The sequence below is a fragment of the Falco rusticolus genome, chromosome 14 (genome assembly GCF_015220075.1).
Source record: "Falco rusticolus isolate bFalRus1 chromosome 14, bFalRus1.pri, whole genome shotgun sequence".
NCBI classification, from domain to species: Eukaryota; Metazoa; Chordata; class Aves; order Falconiformes; family Falconidae; genus Falco; species Falco rusticolus.
The window spans coordinates 22,124,622-22,145,647 of NC_051200.1; the positions used below are offsets into that span (position 1 = coordinate 22,124,622).

The 21,026-nt window shown below is 51.7% G+C and overlaps 1 protein-coding gene across 1 annotated transcript; it reads right to left on the bottom strand.

Annotated features, from left to right (window-relative positions):
• Positions 1–797: 797 nt before the first annotated feature.
• GPR174 (G protein-coupled receptor 174) lies at positions 798–8,467 on the bottom strand. The gene has a single exon (XM_037408491.1). It carries the CDS (start codon positions 8,450–8,452, stop codon positions 7,472–7,474), a length of 981 nt encoding a protein of 326 aa, XP_037264388.1. The 5' UTR covers positions 8,453–8,467; the 3' UTR covers positions 798–7,471.
• Positions 8,468–21,026: the final 12,559 nt, after the last annotated feature.

Sequence of the window (21,026 nt, forward strand, 5' to 3'; positions counted from 1 at the left end):
GGGGAGATGGTTGGAGGGGACCTGGTTTGCCGTGCTGCCGTCGCACACCACTCCGTGTAGAGGAGGTCATGCTGGTTGTGCCTCTTCCACTGAGGAGCATGGGCACGTTCATCGAAGCTGTAAAATCTCAGCCTTGCAGTGTTGTTTTTGCATTCGTCCTTTTGCGTTTGAGCGGGCAGTGTTGTGGTCCCCCACCGGGACCCTACCGAGGGCTACTTTGTCCGATGCAAATGGAGGCCCGTGCACCCTCGTGAGGCCCTTGCAAACACGAACTGCAAGCTGCTGAAGGCTTGGCACTGAGCTGTGCGGAGCCTGTGCGTGTGCTGGCCCAGGGCTGGCCGTAGCCCTGGCCTTGAGCCAGCGCAGGGACACCTTCCAGTTGCCAGCTGTGACTCAGAGTAAGCTTCAGAAGTGTGTGGCTGTGCCTGAGCACAACAGACATCTGAGGGCAAAACCCATCAGCAGCAGTGTCATCAGCAGGGCTTGAATTGTGGATTTCTGTGCTTAGTTCAGTGCTCGTGTGCCATATTCAGCCCGCTTATTTCTATAGTTTACAGTCAGGGTTTTTATTTCTTTTCAGCTTCTAAATACCTGACCGGTTTGGTGTCAGGTTGGCTTTAGTGTCGTGCTGCAGTGGTGGGTGCTGGCAGTGCTGCCTGGGCGGCAGGTGCTTCTCCAAAGGGATTTTGATTTCTAGAAACAGTCTTCCCTTATGCTGAACTTGTGGGTTTTTATTAATTTCTTTTTATAATTATTCCTAAACGTAAGGCTTAGGAGCCTGCTGGACCAGCTGCCAAACAAAGAGCTCTTGGGTAGTGGGAGAAGACCTTAAAAATAAGCGCTCTGCAGCACTGCCCGTGTTACACGGCTGCAAAGGGTTGTGCACCAGTGGGAAGGGAGGCAGTTGTTCAGCTGCATCCCGGTGAGTAGTGGGGTTATTTGCCCCGCACCAAACCATCCTGCTTCCCCATCCATGGCAGCTCTGGCAGTTGCATCCCTCTGTGCGATGGGCAGAAGTGCAGTGCGGTGCCTCTGGCCCCGGCAGGGAGAGCACCCAGGGGCCAAGGATCTGCTCCTGGTGGGGACAGTGCCACATCCCTTTTACCAGTAAAAGGGAACTGCTCGACTTGCTTGATTGTAAGAGTTTTCCTGGAATTTGTGGCAGTGTTTCAAAGGACAGTCCCGTCCTGTGACCAGCTTGTCCCCTGGAGCCTGTCACAGCCCGTGGCTTTCTTTAAGTACAATAACGCAACGCGGGGCTGGAGGGTACATACCTCCTTGGCTGCCCTGCAGGGAGAACCTGGCCCTGTCCCAGGCTGGTGGCTGCTGTAGGAGATCCTGGACCCACAGGAGATTTGCTGGACCGGGAAGCAGCAAAGAGCTTTAGAGGCAGATGCCACCAGAGTTTTGATGTCCCAGTGGAGATACCTGGGCTGGGTCAGTCGAGGGCCCGTGAGCCCGGGGGGAGGAACTCTGAGTGAAGGAACTTGCAGGAACAGCAGCACGCTGGCATGGGCAGTGGTGCTGCTGCTGTTGTCTTTGAGTTCATGGTGGTGCTGCTCTGGGTTTTATCGACTGTTAACCAGCAGGAGCAGGCTGGGATGTAGCATTAAATCACTTAAATAAAAAGCCTCTCATTAAACAAGAAACTCAAAGCCACATGAGTTTTAGCTTCTGTTTTACATAGGTCTCCTGGGAACTTTCTCTCTAGCTGCACAAACCTCTGTCTGACCACAAGGACTTAGCAATTTCTTTAAATATCAATAAATGTCATGTAATAGTGGAGCTTGTGCAGGAGTATGGCTCTGAATCACAGGACTGATAAAGAGGCTGACAGCTGATTAGAGAAAGTCAGATTAGTCAGCCAAGACAAGAGTTTGGGTGGGTTAAAAACTAAAACAGGTATTTTGCCTCGGGACTCCTGGGAGGGCGAGCAGGGAGTTGAAGCTGCCCATGGGGGGCTCGGAGCAGACTGCTGGTGGCTGCACGTTGCGGTTGGTAAAAACCATCACCTTCACTTAGCTGGAGCCCTGCCAGGATGCTCCCTTCTTCACATCACTGTTGAGCCCACTGGGAAAATGGGTAGGCAGATGACTTAAGAGGATTGTTAGTTTTCACAATACGTTATGGCAACTGGTTACATCGCTTATGTTCATCCTACCATTGATGGTTGTTCTGGGTTTTCTCTTTTTTTTTTTTCTTTCTTTCTTTTCTTTTCCCCCTGAATTCTAGGTTTAGGTGGAAAAAATGAGTGGGTGGAAGGAAACTTGAGCAAACTGGCATCAAAAATTACAATCTTGACAATTGTAGCTCAGCTACTTGCTGACCACAGAGGTACCTACACCTCCAAGAGGCTTCATTTTCCCCCTTGCTTTAGCTTTATGTTGGCACCTGTCTGTAAGCCCAGGCAGAGCACTGTCTCTGACTGGACCAAGAACCTTTTTTTGAGGTCTAACTCAGGCTGAAATGGGCTCTGGGAACATCTGGGCATGTTGCCAGACTTGCTTTCTTAGAGGTAGCTGTTGATCAGTCATCACCCATGCGTGGACAGGATGGAGGTCCCTTAAAGTGGAGTGCTAACTGCCACCAAACACCCACCACCACCACCCCCCCCGAAGCCCTGCCAGCAGCCGGTGGTGTTTACGGAGTGAATCCCCTGTTGGTTTGACGTAAGGTACAGAAATAGAAATGGAAGCAGGAACAAGTACCTAGGTGTTCCCCTTTGAGGAGACGGCACTAACCACCAGAAGTCATGTTCGTGTCTGTTCCCCATACCCAGGACCAGACTGCCGGGCTGCGAGCTTTTCTTTTTTCCTCCCACAGCTTTGATGGAGGAGCATCCTCGTACAGACTAGCCAAGGGTGTTTTCCTAGCAAGGGGAAACAGGGATTCAAATCCCTGCTTAAATTAAGGAGGCGTTTTAACCATGTTCCTTCCTTCTTAGACAAGGGCTGTACTTACAGGGAGGGGCAGTGACAGCCTTACCCCTTCCCCGTGTTTTAGAACCAGGGTACGCTCCTCCCAGAGAGATCCAGGAGATGCCGAACTGTTAAAAACCCGTCCTGTGTTTTTGTACTGGATGAGGTTGATTTGTATCTGGGTCAGTTGCTGCGGTGGTTTTTTTCTTCAGTTACTGAGGTGTGAGGAGTGGCGTTCAGCAGTGCTGTGCGTGATGCTCTGTGCGTTCGTGGCCGGTGAGCTGGTTTTGTAATGCTGGGGGTGATACTAATCTTTGGCCTCTTAACAGCAAAGTGAAAAAGGAAGTAAACAGTGAAGTATAAATTGTCACAAAGTTTCCTGCTGGTGCAGCCTTAACTGGAGCAGTAAAATCTAACAGCGGCTACAGAGAAATGGGGAGTCTTCTCAGGACATTGAGCAACGAGATGACAAAATAGCAAATAAAATCTAGTGCTGATAAAAGATGTGTAAAGGGGTGAAGAAATCTCTGCTTAAGTAAGAGGAACTGTAAATCGGCCTTTTTCACACAGAAAGGAGATCTTTTGAGTTACGGGCAGTGGCTGGTGATGGCAGAGGGGGTGAAGAGGACGCTGGAAATGTTGGAGGACCTGTGCCGTGGCCATCAGCCCCTGGCCCTGCGCCCACTGCCCTGCGCCCACCTGGCAGCCACGGGGGCTGGGGGTGGCTGGGGGTCCTGAGCGCGGGCGAGACCTCGTGCAGAGGAGGTGAAAAGGGAACCGGTTGCCGGTATGGGAGGAAGGGACACCAAAAGATGTTATCAGGTGGCCAGCTCAAAGTGACAGCAATATGTTTCCAAGCAATGCACATATAATTTAAATAGGGAATCCGTTGCCGCTAGGCTTCAGGGATCCGTGGGTTCAGGTGTGTGTTGGTCAAGCAGTTGGAGAAGTTGTTGGTGGCTCTGGAGAGCGATGCTTTCAGTGCAGCTGCCCCACGACCAGCAGCTGAAGACAGCGGTGCCCGGGCAGGACTGCTGCCCACAGCCCAGCTTTTCGATGCTCTTCCCAAGCCCACCATCACCAGCAAGCGAGTCACTTCGGTGGTCTCTGACCTGGCTCCGCAGAACCATCTTGTGATGGTGTAAAAAGGAGAACGGGAAGAGGGGCAGGCACGTCCTCTCCTGCAGCCATAGCAGCCTTCACTTGCAAGTACGGTTTCAAGTCTCAACCTGTTAAAAAAAAAAAAAAAAGAAAAAAAAAAGAAAGAAAAACTCCCCATCGTGTTTCTTCTCATGATGACAGTGACACAAAGGAAGCTGTGAGAAGCGGCACCCGAGGTGTGATGAAATCATCTGCAGCTGTTGTGGGTTCAGCAGCGCGCAACTGTGTGGGAGTCGATGGAAAGAGGGGGCTGCGATGCAGGGTGTTTGGAAACAGGCCGAGAGCTCTGCTTCCAACCAGAGCTGTGTCAGCCTCATTTGCCTTGTTTCAGCTATTGAATAAGGCGTTCCAAAAAACCTTGATGCTGTTTCTGAACAGCTTAAGGTCCTCAGAATGCCCTGAGACCTTCCCTGGGTCTGCGCTGTTGGCACAATAAATTTTCTTTTGGCCTAGCACAAATTAAACGTAACTCTGTGTGAGTCAGAAAGCCACTTGTCACTTCAGCACAAAGTCCACCTGGCGAGGTTGTTGGCAGAGACCTCAGTGCTCTGCTGCTCGGCATTAAAACCCTGTCGGGGAGAGGTGCTGCTTGAGCAGCCAGAGGAAATACTTCATGCAGAATAAAGGGGATGTTTGGGGTTTTTTTGCTCTCAGTTACACTGTCATCCAGGCTCCCAGTCCAGTGCTGCAGACCAGATTTATTACTCAGAAGGCTTTCTGGAGCAAAGATTTCTGTGGGAGTATCAGCATTTGGCTGATGGAGAACTGCAGGCAGAGCTGAGAAAGTCCAGGTGAGGAATGGATCTTGCCTCGCACACAGCCTGAAGCTGGGCAGGACGCAATCCAACAGCACTGCTGCCTGCTGCTGCGGTGGCTGGCTGGCTTCTCCACACCTCCCGTGTGCCAGTGCCGTCCCCACCTGAGGCTTGCTTGGGTGGCAGAAATGCAGGAGAGCATCTCTTTGCTGGCGCGTGATTGCTCTGGGGCTGGAGCAGGGGCTGGTGTTACGGATCCCAGGCCATCAACAGGGCACGAAAATACACCTTCTGTAGATCTAAGGAACATCTTGATTCTCCAGATGTCCATGGCAACGTCAGCCGAGGGCTTGTGAGACCTCTGCACTGGAGAGTGTGGCCCAAGCAAATCCCACCTGGAACAGAGGTGCCGAGGCAGGGGGAGGGCAGGCAGGTCCCCCCCCCCCCCCCCGAACTGGGCTGGTGTCAGCTGCCACGACTGTTACACCTGCCTGCCTTAAAAAGGGACTGTTAATGCTAGTGTGAATAAACGGCATCGCTGTGGCAGCAGGGGACACGGCTCGGGGTGTGCCCACGGGGTTTTCTAGGTGGGAAAACTTGAGTTGATGAAGTTTGTCTAATTGAACAATTTTTGAACTTCTGACACTGCGTTTTGTAACATCTTCTCCCCTTGGAAGCTAAAAGTAGCTGGGGGGGGTTGAACAGGGCCATCCTCGTCCCCTCCTACACGGCTGGGTACAGGGGACAGTGGCCAGAAGGGATGGTGATGGGCTTGGGACGGTGCTGGCCTTCAGCGACAGGAATTCAGGGTGTCTTGGCAAATCTCCCGTGGGGCAGGTGAGCAGCTGCAGTTTGCAGCAGTGCGTTTCGGCCCTTTGCAAGCCAGGTTTTGCATTTCTCCCCAGCGCAAGGAGGAGGTTAATACAATTTTGAAAAGGCATCAAAAAAGTTCTTCAGGTGCTCAAGAGGCATCAGCAACCCAAGTGCTGCCACGCATCGGTCCGTGTTGGGCTTGATGATCTTAAAGGTCTTTTCCAACCCCAGTGACTGTGATTCTGAGTCCCTCTAAGCGTGTATTGGTGATGCAGGCGGCTACGGAGGGGAGAATGGGCCAAGAAGGGCATTTACTTTTTTTTAAAAAAAGGATGTTTTTATCATATACAACAAGAAATAAAAAACCCAAATATTTTTTCGTTGCTGTGAACAAAGTACCATGTGCTTTGTGTTTTCCGTGAATTAGCGGTGCTTACTCAGCCAACATGCTCTGGGTAGAGACACACTGGCTCAGACTCCTGCAGGGGTGAGGTGGTGGAGTTTTGTTTTATTATATAAAAGGGGTTTTAGAAAGAAAAAAAATCTTTCTGTGTTCCAACACTCTCTGAGATTCACATCATTTTTCTACAAAATATATATATTTTTTATAAATTAAATCTATAAAACAACATTTGCATTAAATAAAAACTAATACCATCACAGTATTTTTACATTTCAAAATGTAACGCTTCAAATGTTCACAGAAAAATAAATTTTTCAAGAAGGTGCAAATGAAGTACCAGTCAAGCCCAAAGCTTTCTGTTGTCTGATTTTAGAGAAATTATTATTAAAAAAAAAATAAATCCACATTTTAGCCTTTCTTAAAAGTCTTTCAGAGCCTGTTGGGTGGCACCTTTGACTGTGGCTTATAGTGAGTTCCCATTACAGTAAACTTCAGAAAGGTTTGGTTCCTCAGGCTGTGTTTTAATTACGCTGCTGTTAATCAAAAGTAGGTGTGATGGCACAGGGTCAGTTATTAGTGAAAGGGCAATAATTTGCCCCATCTCTGTTGAAACGAGGACCCGAAAGCCTCGGTGGATGTCTAGCCTGGATAAAGCCCCTGGAAGCACAGCCTCGTGTTAAAGCTTATCCGAGGCAGCGATACAGCCTGAAACCGTGTGGCTTTTGAGCCAGAAATGGGAACCGATGGCAGAAAAATAGTGTCTGGATGCTTCAGTGACTTTGTGATTTGGGGGTGTGTCATTTGCTACACCCCAGAATGGAGGCTTGGGTAGTTATTGAAGCAGCAAGTCCTTTGGGGCCACCTCACGCTCCTCGCTCTGTGGTCACCATGGCTTGAGGCAAGCTCTGGGCGCTCCATAGATCCACTGCTTGATTGTCTGTTGTTTCAGAAATGTATAATACCATGTCTATAATACTAATTTTTATGATCAAATTCTTTCTGCATAGCAAGACTCCAGAATTTTTGCCGCCTTTTGCTGCAGCCAGGATGCGTGACCAGTACACGGCCACTTAATGTCCCCACCTGTGACAATGGGACACAGCATCGCCTCTCACCATGGGTCCGTGTCCTCCTCCTACACCAAAGCTACCTCCTCCTGGCTGCCCCACTTAGGTACAGTGCCTGTGGGAATTACACAGTGTTACTTATGTTCAGAGAAAATTTGCAGCCAAAGTTTTAATGTATTTTTGGTCAGGTTTTGTTTTTGGGGGGGAGTTCTTTGTTTTTCTCCAGCCTGCACTGAAATCAGCAGAAGCTCATCTAAGTCATTGCTCTCGGTGTCCTGGGGGAAAAAAATTGAGCCAAACCCACAAATCCAGTGAACACTTGAAGTCCTGGCAACTGCTGGAGGAAGGCCAGTGTTAGCAGTCCATGGTGTCCTCCCTGAGCTCATCTCTGGAGTGCTTCCTCACGTAACTGAGGTGGTGGAGCTGAATGCTGTCTTGCAGATCCTGCCTGGAAAGGCGTCTCCTGAACTCATCTGTAGTAAAGTAGTAAATGACTGGGTCCACGCAGGAGTTCAGGCTGGCGAGGCACAAAGCTACAACATGAAACACTGAGATCACCTTCTGGACACACCCGTTTTTAATCTTTTTGGTTTTGACAAAGAAATCCAGTGGAAAGCTGATATGATAAGGTGCAAAGCAAATCAGAAATACCAGAGCGCAGGTGAGAATCATCTTTAAAGCCTTTTTTTTCTCCCCAAGGTCATGTGAAGCAGAATTTTTTTCTTTTAGTGATAAGATAGTCTTCCACGAGCAGTATACGATGATGAGTAGGGGTGTTACAAACCCCAACAATTCACCTATGGTCATCATCACGATGGAGATGGGAAGATCAACTTCCTTTACGGGGAGATCCACAAAACAGGTGTTTTTTGCATCCTGGTGAAGTCTGAGAAGGGGGAAAGGCAAACAGCCAACACAGACCACGACCCACCCAAGGATGCTGATATACACATCACAGATGCGCTTGCAGTCGCTGAATTTGAATGGGTGCATAAGAAACAAATATCGTCTTACGCTGATGCAAACCAAGAAGTAGATGCTTGCATACATATTGACGTACTTCAGGTAGAAGCAAAACATGCAGAGACCTCCTCCAAATTCCCACGTCCCGGTCAAGTAGTAGAAAATCCTCAGGGGCAAGGACAAGACCTGGGATAAATCCGCAATGGCTAAATTGATCATAAATATTACAGCCCTTTTAGTCTCTTTCATGTACCCATAGAACACCCATAAAGCTAATGTGTTCCCTATTAGTCCAGGGATCAGGATGAAGGTGTACGTAATCGCGTAGTAGGGCTTGAGGTCTGTTTCAGTGCAGGTCGAACTGTTCATCATGGTTGTGCTCCAGATCCGTGCTCAGCCTCGGCATGGTAACATGTTCCTCGCGCGTCCTGCAGCCAGGTTGTCCGCGGGTGGTCGGTGCTTAAATAAAAAGGTTCAGCCCTGGCGCCCGTGTGTGAGGCTTCGCTTACCAGACAATCGTGTCCACTCTGGGGAGGAGCTTTGTTATGGGGTGAGTTAATTAAAGTCCTGCTCATGTGCTTTGCTCATGCTTTTTGCCAGAAGTTACCAGACCTTACTGTAGTCGGTTGCAGGATTGACAGAGAGGGGATCCACACCCTGCATCATCGTGTGCCGAAGCAGTCAACAGTTTGTCACCAGAGCTGCAGCTCTGTCACCTTTTGGGAGGCATTTCAGCCACTTCTTCCAACACAGGAGCTTGGCAGTGAACGTGGCCCCACAGCTGCAAGACAGAAAGGTGCCGTTATAATGCTGCAGGGAGACACAGGTCTTACAAAGCGAAAGGTACGGGGAAGCCTGCAAGAGCGGTAGGAGCATCTCCCTAGCAGAAACCTGTTGCTAGTGACAGCTGTGGTGGGCAGCCCAGCAAAGGGAGATGCAAAACCACTGAGGAATAAAAAGTGTTTAACGGCTGCTACAAACCCGCCTCCCGTGCTGTACTGCCAGGCAGAAGTCACCTCCGATCACAGGGTGTATTTAAGATGCTGCCAGGTTTCTGCAGCTGCATCTTTCCCAGCTCCAGCTTCTCCAGATGAATCTCCCTTTGCCTCCGGCTGCGCTGGCCTCCCCGTGCCCGAGCATGCAGCCAGCACAGAGATGCTCCAGTCAGTGCTGTGCCTGCATCCCTCCTCGCTGCCCCGCTGCGGGCAGGGGGATCCTCTCGCCTCACACAGCACTCAGGAGTTTAACGCTCTTCTGGTCTTCCCAGGAAAGCCCCTCAGAAACTTCCCACCTGCACCACGGCTACAGACAGCCGAGAAGACGAGAGATTGACACCTGCCCCTCATGTAAATAAGCCAGACACACGTGCTGGACAAATGACCGCTCTCCCCAGTGCAGCTGGGGCTGCTGCAGAGGGGGTGCAAGTCCCAAGTCGGTGGTTTTTGCTGAATCAGGGTCAACTTTTTCATTTCTCTTTCATAAGTAGAAGATAAAACTTCCTTGCGTGCAAGCAGGGATGACTGGCCTGCTTATTAAACACTTTTTGCTGCAGAGCTACCTGCATTATATTAAATTCATCTTTCTCACAACTGCTTTTTCTAAGCCTTTCCTCTACCTGCCTGGCACATGTGACTGTTGTGGATGTTGGAAACACTGTCACAAAGGTGACTGTAGGTGGACTTCATTTTAAAATTGTTTGCATGGGAAGCAGCTGATACTATCTGAAACTGTCAGACAGAAGAAAAAAAAAAAAAACAGATCTGATAAATATAGAGGAAATTCAGATCTCTGTCCAAACACTCTCAGGTTTGCCTCTTGCTTCAGCACAATGAATTAACTTGCAGGTCTAAGTGGGAGAAGTTTTTTGGTACCAACCAGGATGCCAAAGGCACATATGTGAAGACAAAACTATACCCTGCTGCAATCCGTGACTTTTTTCCTGTGCTTTGAGGTATAGGTGTTAAAATGTGAACGGTTGCTAATGAAGCCAATATGAAGTCAACGTTCAGCCCTTGCCAGTGTGATTGCACCGAAACTCTGTAGTAGCTTTGGGTGAAAGCAGAAAATCATCAAAATGAAATGGTTCACAGGGGCAGCTTTTCCGTGTCTGTTTGGGCAGTTTCTCTTGTGTGCCACTGAGTAACGAGTCCAGTGAGACTGAGATGTCTTCCTTTCTTCCAGGGAGCCAGCATCTGACACAACCAGTAGAGCAAAATGGCTTGTGAAATAATCCCATTAAACTCCAGAAGCAGCAATTAATAAGCCATAGAGTGAATTAGCCTTCTGTTCAGAGGCTTCCCAATTCTTTTATTAATTCTCCACCCAACTTCCTACGCACAAACCTCCACAGCTAATATTAAAAACCTGAGTAATCTCTTAATCATGCAGGAAAGCTAATTGGTGCTCACCTACTCATTAGGTTTTATCTGTTACTGGTGGGCAACTTGGGCCGAGGGCTTCGGTTTCCATTTGCTGGAGCTGGACTGGGACAAGCAACCCGGAGAGGGTTGTGGATGTGGCTGGTTTTTGGGTACCTGTCATGCCCTGGGGTTCGTGGCTGGTTAACCCCTCTGGGGCTTCCTGACAGCGGTGCCTGCTTCGTGCGGGTTCCTCCCTTCTCCTCTGTACTGGGATCGAGCCAAAGCAGTTGGCCAAAACCAGTACATCCTCCCCAAGTAGTCAGAAATTGCCTTGCTGGGTTTGAAAAAATGCTGGATATAGGTACAGGCAGAGCAGGCTGGCTGGGAGCTGCTTAGTGGGGACTGGTACTTGGGGAGGATGGGAGGGATGCCCTCCTTCAGCTTGGTTTTCCATGGTGATGCTGAGGCCCTGTGAAGACATGTCCATCTTTACTGTTACGGCAAACTCCTCAGCGTGATGTGTCCGGGCTTCCCATCATGGTCCTGGTCCTGCCAGCATGTCTGAGGCAGACGACCGTGTCGTAGGTCCCTGGGCTGTGCACTGGCAGTGGGAGGAGGGCACCAAGGACCGGGTGCATCCCCCCACTCCCGAGAGCCCCTCTGTGCCTCTTGGCTTCCCCAGTACCAGCACTGTCCCCCACAGTGGGGGTGCCCGGCCTGGCAGAGCAAGGGTGGATCACAGGGAGCTGCACAGCTTTGGCTTGAGTTGATTTTCACATTTTTTTCACCCAGAATATCTCAGCTTCTTGCCTGAAGTTTGCTCTGAAGTGGCAGCAGCGAGGTGCTCGGGTGAGGTTGCGGTGCCCTCGCTCGCTGCCCGCGCGGGTGTCCCACTCCTGTGGTACCCAGCGCTGCTGGGGCAGGGCTGTGCCTGGCTGGGGAGCATCTGCAGGGGCACTTGCAAGCAAAAGCCTTAAACCTGCATTACGCACCTCTTCCTTCCAATCATTTTTTGTAATTTTATTTTTTTTTTAAACAATGTTGTCTTTCATCTCGTCTCTTGCCCAGGGGCTCCTATCACCCAGTCAGGGAGGCTGAATCATGCTCCTTTTCCTCAGGCTGCATTCCCAGGAGGCTAAATCCACCGTGTCTCCATCACTGGGCTGGGAGACACACAGAGGGAAGGACAAGGTGCAGTCCCAGCCCATCTGTTACAGCCCAGCACACACATACACACACACACACACACAGAGCACACTAGCATTTTTCCTGCTGCCCTCCCAGTGCCTGCATCCCCTCATGCCCGCTGCACCGCAGCTTCCCCACCACACCACCCTCTGCTCCCTCCAGCCTGGCCCCAGGGCAGGGATGCGCTTGCAGCACCATAAACCTGCAGCCCCAGGGCTCTGAGACAGCCCAGCTAAGCCAGGGAGCAGCGAGGGCGCTTGCCCAGGGCACCCAGAAACGCCCCTGCCAGAGCCGCTGCCCTCCGAGAGGGGGTAACAACACAGCAACGTGAGAAACCGTGCTTTGGAAATCCCGAGCAGCAACATTGCACAAGTTCAGCCAAACATGCTGTGTAAAAACCAGCAGTATGTTAAAAAAAACCTCCAGAAAGAGGAAATTTTGCTGCATGTGCTGTGCTCGCTTCCCTTCGGTGCAGGGGGCTGGCTGCGGTGGTAGGTGCGAGACTCTCCCCAGGCACGGCTTCCTTCTGCCCCTGAATGGTTTTTCCCCCCTTATTTTGCTGAGCAGACCCCACGGTCAGCCACGTCAGGGCACTGGGTGAACACTTCTCACTTGTACGTGATGAGTCAGAAGCCCCAGGTGAGTTTTGTAGACAGCCTTTACAACCAGGGCTCGCCAATGCTTGTATTGTGTAAATGCAGGGCATGTATTGTGTAAAGTATTTTCTATATGCTGCAGGGCAGCCATGTATCCGTATGTTCCATATGAACAAGTGCAGGAGCTGGGGATGTGGGAACAGTCACTAACAGCCACAACACCTGTGAGGACCATGCCTACATCAGAGCCCATCACCCCTCTGGGAGCAACCAGGGTCCTCACCTGACGGTGGTTATAACTGCCCAGGTCCACACAAGCTCTAGTTAGTAAATCCAGCCACAGCAGCTCTTAAAACCCAGCTCAGTGAAGGAGAGACTCTTAAACCAGTTTGGGGGATTGTAGCCCATGTTTATGGGTGCTACCCCTGCTGCAGCATTGTGCCTGGTCCCCTCTTGATGACCCTGGAGGAACCTGGGATGCTGACCAGCACCTCCTGCTCCCTCCCAGAACCAGGTAAGAGATCAGCCTGGCTGGATCCTACCACCAAGCGCCGCTCTTGCAAGGACTGCTGCTGGCCTGGGTGACCCGGGCACCCTGCGTTTGGTGCTGGCCTGCTTTTTATGCTGTAAGAACTTGTAGAGCCGGTGGCAGCGATGGCCTGGGCTGTGCCTGGCAGCCTGGTGTCGGCTGCTGACTTACCCCTCTGGGGGGAGGCTTGGGAGTGCCGCGGAGCAGGACCTCGCTTCTGGTTTTCCTCTTTCTCCTCCACAGCCTAAAGAAAAAGGAAGAAGTGCGCAGGAGTCATTTCAGATGTAAATCTAGTGTCCAGCTGAGGCTGTGCAGGCAGAGGTGGTGGCCCAGGGATCAGAGCAGGGCAGCGGTGTCCAGTGCCGGGCTTCCCCCTGTAACCGCTCCTTTTCTCTGTCACCTGGACTGCTGCTGTCCTGTTTCAGCAGATATACTTACTAGTAGTAATAAAATGGGTATTAACTGAAAATAGAAATGGTAGAAATATAAAATTATGATTGCATGGGATTGATTCTAGTTCTTTTAAAAAATGTCAGGGGAGGACAAAGGCTTTTCTCCCTTGAAGCAGTTTTCTGGTAGGTATTTGGGTTTTATCCCCTCTTCCACAGGGGCGATGTTGCCTCTTGCTCTACTAACTGTGGAGAGGGCTTTTTCTAATTCTTTAGTAGCGTCTACCCACAGAGGCCGCAGCGCTTTTGTTAGGCATCCTCGGGGCCTCCTGTGTTTTCCTGTGCTTGTCCTGACACAGCAGAACCCCTGCCCTGCTGTGCGCTCTGCCTGCCCAGCCCCAGCCCGGGGGTCTCCTCGGCGGCACCTCCCAGCCCGGGTACCAACCGCCTCCAGAGCATCCCTCCCTCCCCTCACCCAGCGCCGGTTCTGCACCATGCACCAGTCATACTCTGAGTTTGCCAATGCTGTTTGCAAAGCGATACGGGTGAGAGCAGCTTTTTCATTTTGACTCTGCTGCAGAACAAGCGTCTGTTCATCCCGTCCGATTTCCATGGTTAACTGGGACTTGAGTCACTAAAGGTGCTGAATGTTTGTTCCAGTGGAACAGCCACTATTTTATAGATTAGGACTGTGGGGCAGTGGCACAGCAGAATGAAAAGGTTTCTTTCTATTTGTTCCTTCATTAATTTCTCATTATTAAGGTAACTGAGTGTTTCTGTGGTGTGCTGACCCTCTGCCTTGCTCATGCTCCCTTCCTTTCTGCCCATGTCCATGCTGGGAGGAGCGACAGAGTTGCCGTCACCTGCTGGAGGGAGACTTTTCCCCTCTGTCACTGAAATTTTGGGAAGGGGCTGTGGGGCTGGAGCCCTGGCGGGAGCTCCCTGGGCTGGGGGGCTGGCTGTGCGCTGGCAGTGGTGAGTCAGGCAGGCAGCTGGGGACACCAGGGGGGGATTTTGCCTGGGCAAATCCCAAAAATATGCAGGAAAATATAAATACTCTGCATTAATGCTGTGTGAAAGATGCTGCTTTTGCCTCTTAATCCTTAGTAAAAGCACTTGTTGTCCCCTGTTGCTATTCATCCTGGTTTAAAAGGGAAAATAAACCCCTAGCAGCAGTGTATTAGCCTAATCCCCCACGCCTCTTCTCCCCTCCCGGCACACCCTGATGTCCCTGGTAGATGTGAGTGGCAATGAGCACCAAAGCTACGAGTTTTCCACCCAAACCGCCAGCAGTCCCCCCGGCAGCGCAGCCGTGTGCCCCTGCTTGGGCCGCAGATAACCCTGCCTCCTCCCGGCCCGCTTCTGGCAGCCAAGTGGAAAATTGCCAGTGGAAAGTCAGCGTGCTGCCTCCTGGGAGGGACAGAGCGCTGAAGAAAACCCATGGGACAAATGCAGTGAGATGAACCCAAGCGAGACCCAGAGTGATGGGCTCTCTCCGGTTCTCTCTGGGCTCGCGGAGATGGGGCTGTGTGGCATCAAAGCCCACCTGCAGACGAGTCCCCTCACAAGCAGCTTGTGGGCTTTGCAAAGGCTCAGAGCGGCCACATTTGGGCTTATTCTTAAATGCGGCTTCTTGATGCTTGCATAAGTCATGAAAAGTAGGGTTTGAAACTTGATGGCTGGCTGGTCTGGGGTAAGCTGTACCTCTCCCCTCCCCTGGAGACACGGGGCATCTCGTGAGCACTCCCAGGCACTCGCTTTCTATCAGTGGGGCCGTTAGCTCCTCACCCTGGGCTTAGCCTGCGTCCCCTTGCTGCTACTCATTTACTTCTGGAGGTTCACAGGGCTTGGTGGTTACCCTGTGCCCCCCTGCCCCTCGGCAGGGTGCCTGACACCCCTCTCGGCGCTCCTAGCGCAAGCAAGAAGAGGCACCAAGTCTGCGTTGCAAAAATCGGGGGGGGGGAAGTAAAATTTAAACCCGTTAGCCTGAACTGAAGACAAGCGGGGATAGAAGAGTATCAGGCCTACCTCTGCCGTCTGGGCGAGCTGCTCTGGTGTGAGACGGGGGCCCTGGCCCGTGGGTGCCGCTGGCGGGTCCCCACCCCTGGACATGCAAAGCAAAAGCACAAGTGCCGGGAGCAGCCCCAGCGTGGGAGGGACGGGGCCCCCCGGCTGGCAGCGCCCTCTCTGCTGCTCCTCCTGCCCCGCGCTGGATATCACCCTTTTTCTTTCGTTTTTGGGGTTTTTGGGTGGTGAGATATATATGTATCTCTGTTGGTTTCGGGGTGTTTCGGAAACTGCCACCGCGACTCAGCAGTCGCCGCTCACGGTGGGGCTGCCAGCAGCCTCCCCTGCTCTTGGGGTGGTGGGGGGGGGAGGGCGGGACACCTGGACCCCCAGCATCACCTGGCTGGAGCAGTGGGGGCTGCCGTGGGCGAGCGGCTGCTCCAGAGCCCACTTCTGCAGAGGAGATGGAGCTAACTAGGCTGGTGAAGCGAGATGCTTCATCCGTGATTTTCCTCACCCTTCCAGAGCTTTCTGGGAGAGGTTCCCTCGCTCCCATCTGGATGCTGTCACCCTGGGCTGCAGGTCCCAGCGCCCAGCGCCGCGGGGGGCTTCAGAAGCTGCTCCCAGTCCCGTTTGGGCTTCCCAAAAGCAGGGCGCTCTCAGCAGGCGTTATTTCCTTATCCAGTGGATTTCCACAGCTCACGTGGAGCAAACCAGGGTCACGGCTGAGGGCTCGTCTCTCCCAGACGAATGTTTGGGCCCCGGAGCGGTGTCGCCCCCCGCCAGGCTGCTGGGCCAGGGCGGCCCCGCGGGGAGCCCGGCGGGTGCTGGCCATCAGCAGGGGGCGGCGCTGGCCGCGGCCGCCCTCACCGGGTTGAGCAGCAGCACTTCTGTCCTACCCGTCTGGGGACTCCAGCCCAAGAAGTATTACAAACAATATTTATTTTTTTTTAAGATCAAGAAGGAGCAAGTATTCTTGATTCATTGGCTATTTTGAAAAAGTGACTTTTTTTTAAAAAAAAAAAACATTTTTGTAGCAATTCAACCTAAAATTACTTGTAACTTTTAATTTGCATTTATTCACCTTTCTTGCATGTCTGCTTGGGAAAACAGGACTTATTTTGTGGCTTGTGGAGAGGGTTGCAGCTCTGCAGGAGGGTCATACAGGTGCCCAGGTGCTCGGCAGCATGGTCCGCTGCAGTGTCCCCACCACAGCATCTCTGCTCGCGGCAGGTACTAGGGACTGTGGCTCCTACTCCTTTAAAACAGCATTGATTTCCTTGTACAATCATGCCAGCTGATAGCAGGGTTTTTCAGCTCTCTACATCTTTTTATTGTGGTTTATAGGAAATTAATCTCTTGGGCACATTATGGGCTTTTACAGACTCGCACTGTGCCGGGTTTGTCACCCCTGCGGTGGCACAGCTCCTCACTGGGGCTTTGCAGATTGCACTCCCCAAAACATGCGAAAACTTGCCCATTTCAGCAGCTAATACTCCTACTAGTTAAAGCTTCTAACCTTTTTTTTTTTTTTTTAAGCCTGCTGATTGCTTAATGTGCCTTAATTAATGTTGTGTGGGAGCCAGAGCTTTCAGCACTGTGGGATCTTTGCTGCAGAGTTGTCCCCATGGGTGCAGGGATGGATTAATCTGCTGATGCTTTTGGACTAAAGCAGCAGAGGTTTGGGGTTTATTACTTAAACAGGGCTTGTCGCTGTTGTGGTCTCCTGGGAGGTGTGAACCCTCGGTGGAGGATGCTGGCCTGGTTCACGTTAGTCCTGGGGCATTTCCATAATTGCAGTGGGGTCTGGGATGCCAAACTTTCCCCATGCTTGCCAGCAGCTGCCTCCGCTGTGCACTATCACACTTTGCAAAGTGTTTTCACCATAATGATTTAAATTAAACCCTTTTTTTTCCACCCCCTCACCCCAAAATAGTGTGATGCAAAACCTGACAGTCCCCAGGCTCTGCCCCTGCCCTGTCAGCCTTTCCCTACATGATGCTGACACCCCCCTCCACGGGGACCATGGGTTGAGGGGGAGAGTTTAGATGCACTTCAGTAGACAATAAAACTGAGGCCAGTCCTAAAAATAATGGCAGCACTAAACCCCCATGGCTGAACGGCACCTGGCTCTGGAGATGACCTCCTTTTCTTTTCCTAATCAAACACGTGATGGATGCTCAATTTTGCACTTTCATTTCCACAGAAGCCAGCCTATTTATGAGAAAGCCTAGCCTGTGCTAGGGGCAGCGAGTGTATTTACTGTACAGACGGGCTTTGTTTTAAAAGCACCTTTCAGAGCATAACCATATCCTGTTTTGCTGGTGCCATGCTCTGTGCACAGCCGGTGCGCATCACCGCCAGCATCCGTCCTGTTTCCCATCCGTCCCAGAGCTGTCACGTGCGGCAGCGCTGGCTCAGCCCCTTCTTGGGGTGCGTGGATGGGAACCCGAGGGTGCCCTCCCCAGCTCACCTTTACCAGCAGCAGAGTGCCAGGCGCAGAGTTGTGCCATCCCCTGGCACGGGGTGCACGGTGGCAGCGCTGACCCTCCCCAAACCTGCCTCAGCTGAAGCCACCAAAAATCAGGAGGATTTGGAGCTGGGCACCAAATCACAAAGTAGTTATTTTACAGTGGAAGACAATTTTATTTAAAATTTAATTTTTCTCTTAATACTTCTATTTTGCACTATGTTTTTTATAAAGATCAGAATTTTTCAGTTCATCTAAGCTCGTGCTTCATAATGTTGTTGGAGATCCTCAGGCAAAACTAGCTAAAGGTCTTTCTGTCTACAATGACAATCTTTAAGAGAAGTAATTCCTGAGAATACATTGCATGTCTGTCTTCTCTCCCCGTGGCTGGTGTTATTTTGCTCGGTGATGACCCAGGAGGAGCCCAGGGAAGGGCACGCACCGGGCAGGAGTGTGTTTGGAGAGGGGGAGCCCGCAGCTGCCAGCATCAGTGGGGCTCACACGGAGCCAGGGATGCAGCCGTGCTGCTGTCACTGTGCCGGGGGCTAAGGTGTTCTGGATTTTCCTTTGCAGCCTCAGTGCCTGCCCTGTTCACCTATAGCAGGGAAATTTTCCTTAAAAAAAAAACCACAAAAACCCCACAAACAAACAAAAAACCCACAAAAAACCCCAAACAAACAAAAAAAACCCCAAAACCAAAAAAAAATCCCCTGTTAAGAGGAGCAGCACCAAATGAATGATCGGTGTGGCAATTCCTGCTGGAAAGGACTTGCTGACTGCCAAAAGGTTGAGGCTTTGGCTGTTTCTCAGACGAGAGCTAGCCCTTAGAGTGCTGAACACGGCCAGGGCATCGATGCAGAGTTCCCAAAACCCTTCCCTTTGTGCTGTGAGCAGGACCCTGCAGCACAGGAGGGGCTGAGGACAGCCCGGGCTTGCTGAAATGGTGCTGTCCCACTGAACACCCATGACTTGGGCTTTGCAGGGTGTTGCTGGCTGAGCCCATGAATCAAAATTCAGACTTGGGTCTGATGAAATCATGACTGTCTGGAAAGCTGCTCCCTGGCTCGGCTTGCTTTAAAGCAGTGAAATTTGCTTTCTGTGCATTTAGGTTGCACTGGAGTTGGAGATGCTGGCGTGTCTGTTCCTGTGGCAGGCACAGCGCTTTCCCTCTGCTGCGCGAGGTGGGTGGATGGGGAAGCAGCTCACTGCCAGCTGTGGTGGCTGTTAGCGCCATGCCAAAAATCATGAGAGTCTGAGTCTCGCTACTGGGTGGGTGGTGCGAGCTCCACTGAGGCGGAGTGCTTTTCCAGAGGCAAAGTCACTTTGGGGCTGAACTGGAAGCATGTGGTCATGGAGGGAGGAAAAAGGTATTTTTAGCAAAGAGAAAAGCAACCTTCCCTCCTTCCTTGCAGTGCCCTAGAAAGTGTTGTGCACAAGAGACCTCAGCTTGCATATTCCTAAGTACTGCATAATTTTAGGTATATGTAAGCGTAGTATGTGTGCAGAGGGGCGTGTATGTATGGGTGGATGCAAATGTATAAAAGCAACTAAGCAGTTGTAGCCAAAGCCAGCTGTAAAGGATTAAGCCACGTGGAGGAATTAATATCACGAGAAAAGCTCAGGATACACAGATGCTGTCGGTGCTGGCAGAGGTCCGGCTGAGCTGCCTGCTTTGCTCTCGCCGCTGCTGCAGCCTCTGGCTGTTCCCGAGGTGGGGGGGGTGGGGGCTTCAGAAGGCCTCCTGCCAGCGTGCTGTGCTGGGGGGGAAATCATCACAGCTAAAATAATCACCAGCAGCTTATTGCTCTGGGCTGCTGGACTGGCTGAGGCCAGCCAGCACAGCGACCCCAGCGCACTGTGCCATAGGCTTGTCCGCAGGAAGAGCTGGGGGTGGTACGTGGGACACGGAGTGCCCTGGGGCAGGGATGCGCTCTTGGTGCCATTGCTGCTGGCCATGCTCACAGGGGTACGGCCAGGGTCTGTAATTACCTGGAAATTTCCCTTACCTGAAAATTAATGAGGCTAAAGTACAGCACTGCTGCTATTACTGGCTGGTTTTTGCCATGTGAATAGAAGGTTTAATGCCCGCAGGTAATGGCTTTGAGAAAGGAGTTTTTCAGGATTTCTGATTTACCCTGCCTCCTCTTCCCCCGCACACCAGCTCCCAGTGCCTTGCTCTTCAGCCCTGAGCTTTGCCCTGTAAGAAGTTAGCTCACACCTGGGCTGCAGCAAAGCGAATCCTCAGCGCAGCAGCTTTTAGGCACACCGTAGAGCCAAGAGACAGGCATCCCCCAGCCCGCTCTGACCTGCTCTCCCCCAGCTGCCTCTCTGCAGTGGGGACCAGCAGCATCCCTGTCCATCTGCCCCCACCTCAATGCGACAGAGCTCCTGCTGACCCCAGATCCCTGTGGTTTGTGTCCCGGCGCCCAGCCAGAGTGTTTGTGGTAGTGGAACTTGGCGGACTGTGATGATACTGGGGGGCTGGCAGGCATCTTGTGGCTTCTGAAGGGCAGAAAGCACCGGTCTGCACTAGAAAATTATATTTCCTCAGGGTCTGGGTTGCATAAAACCCAGCAAAATCCTTTCTTTCCAGAGCATCTAAACACAAAAAGGGGTTTTCCTGCCATTTTTTCCAATGCAACCTGAGGGGCAGGGAGGGCAGCCTGAGTAAGGGTTGCTGTTCTGTTTCCACGTGACAGATGAGTGAGAGTTTTGGGTTTGCTTTCTTTTTCCTGTTTTATTTTTGGAAGGGAGAAGGCTGTGTTGCAGAAATTTCAGAAAAGCTGTGCGATCTGAAAACAAGCTGGCAAAGTCCCAGCAGTAACTGGAGCTACTGGGAAACCTTGAGCTGGTGCTGCCAGTAAGGTTGGGGCTGCCATACGAGCTTTGCTGTCAGCCAGCAGGACTTATATCTAGCTGTGGTTATTGAGGGCTACCTAGGTGGCCACCCCAGCTATTTGGGGTTGCGCTGTTCCCGACAGAATTCCACAGGCTAAAACCACGCTCCCGGTTAAGGTGCTGTGGTGTGGCTTGTCCCGTCTTTGGTTGCTGCCTGAAACCAGGTCTTGCCAGCCACGGCATCAGCGAGCTTTGCTCGAGTTCCCTGTTCTGCCTGCGCACCCTGCTACCTTTGGGCCGTCTCTTCCCCCCCTAAGCAAACAAGGAAAATGTGTTTGGTTTTTTGGGGTTTCCTTGTATTTTGGTGGGTTTTGGGTTTTTTTTTTTGTGAGAGGAGGAGGAGATTTGGGACAGCACGAGCTGCAGGGCAGTGTGGTTCTCTGCCTGTCTGTTTTCTGCCTGTCTCTGGTGCGCTGTGAGTACCGCAGCAAATCCCCCAGGTTGTCTAGATCTCCCCTCGTCTTTCTGAGACTGACCTCGGCAGTGTGAGGGTAAACCACCGCCTGCTC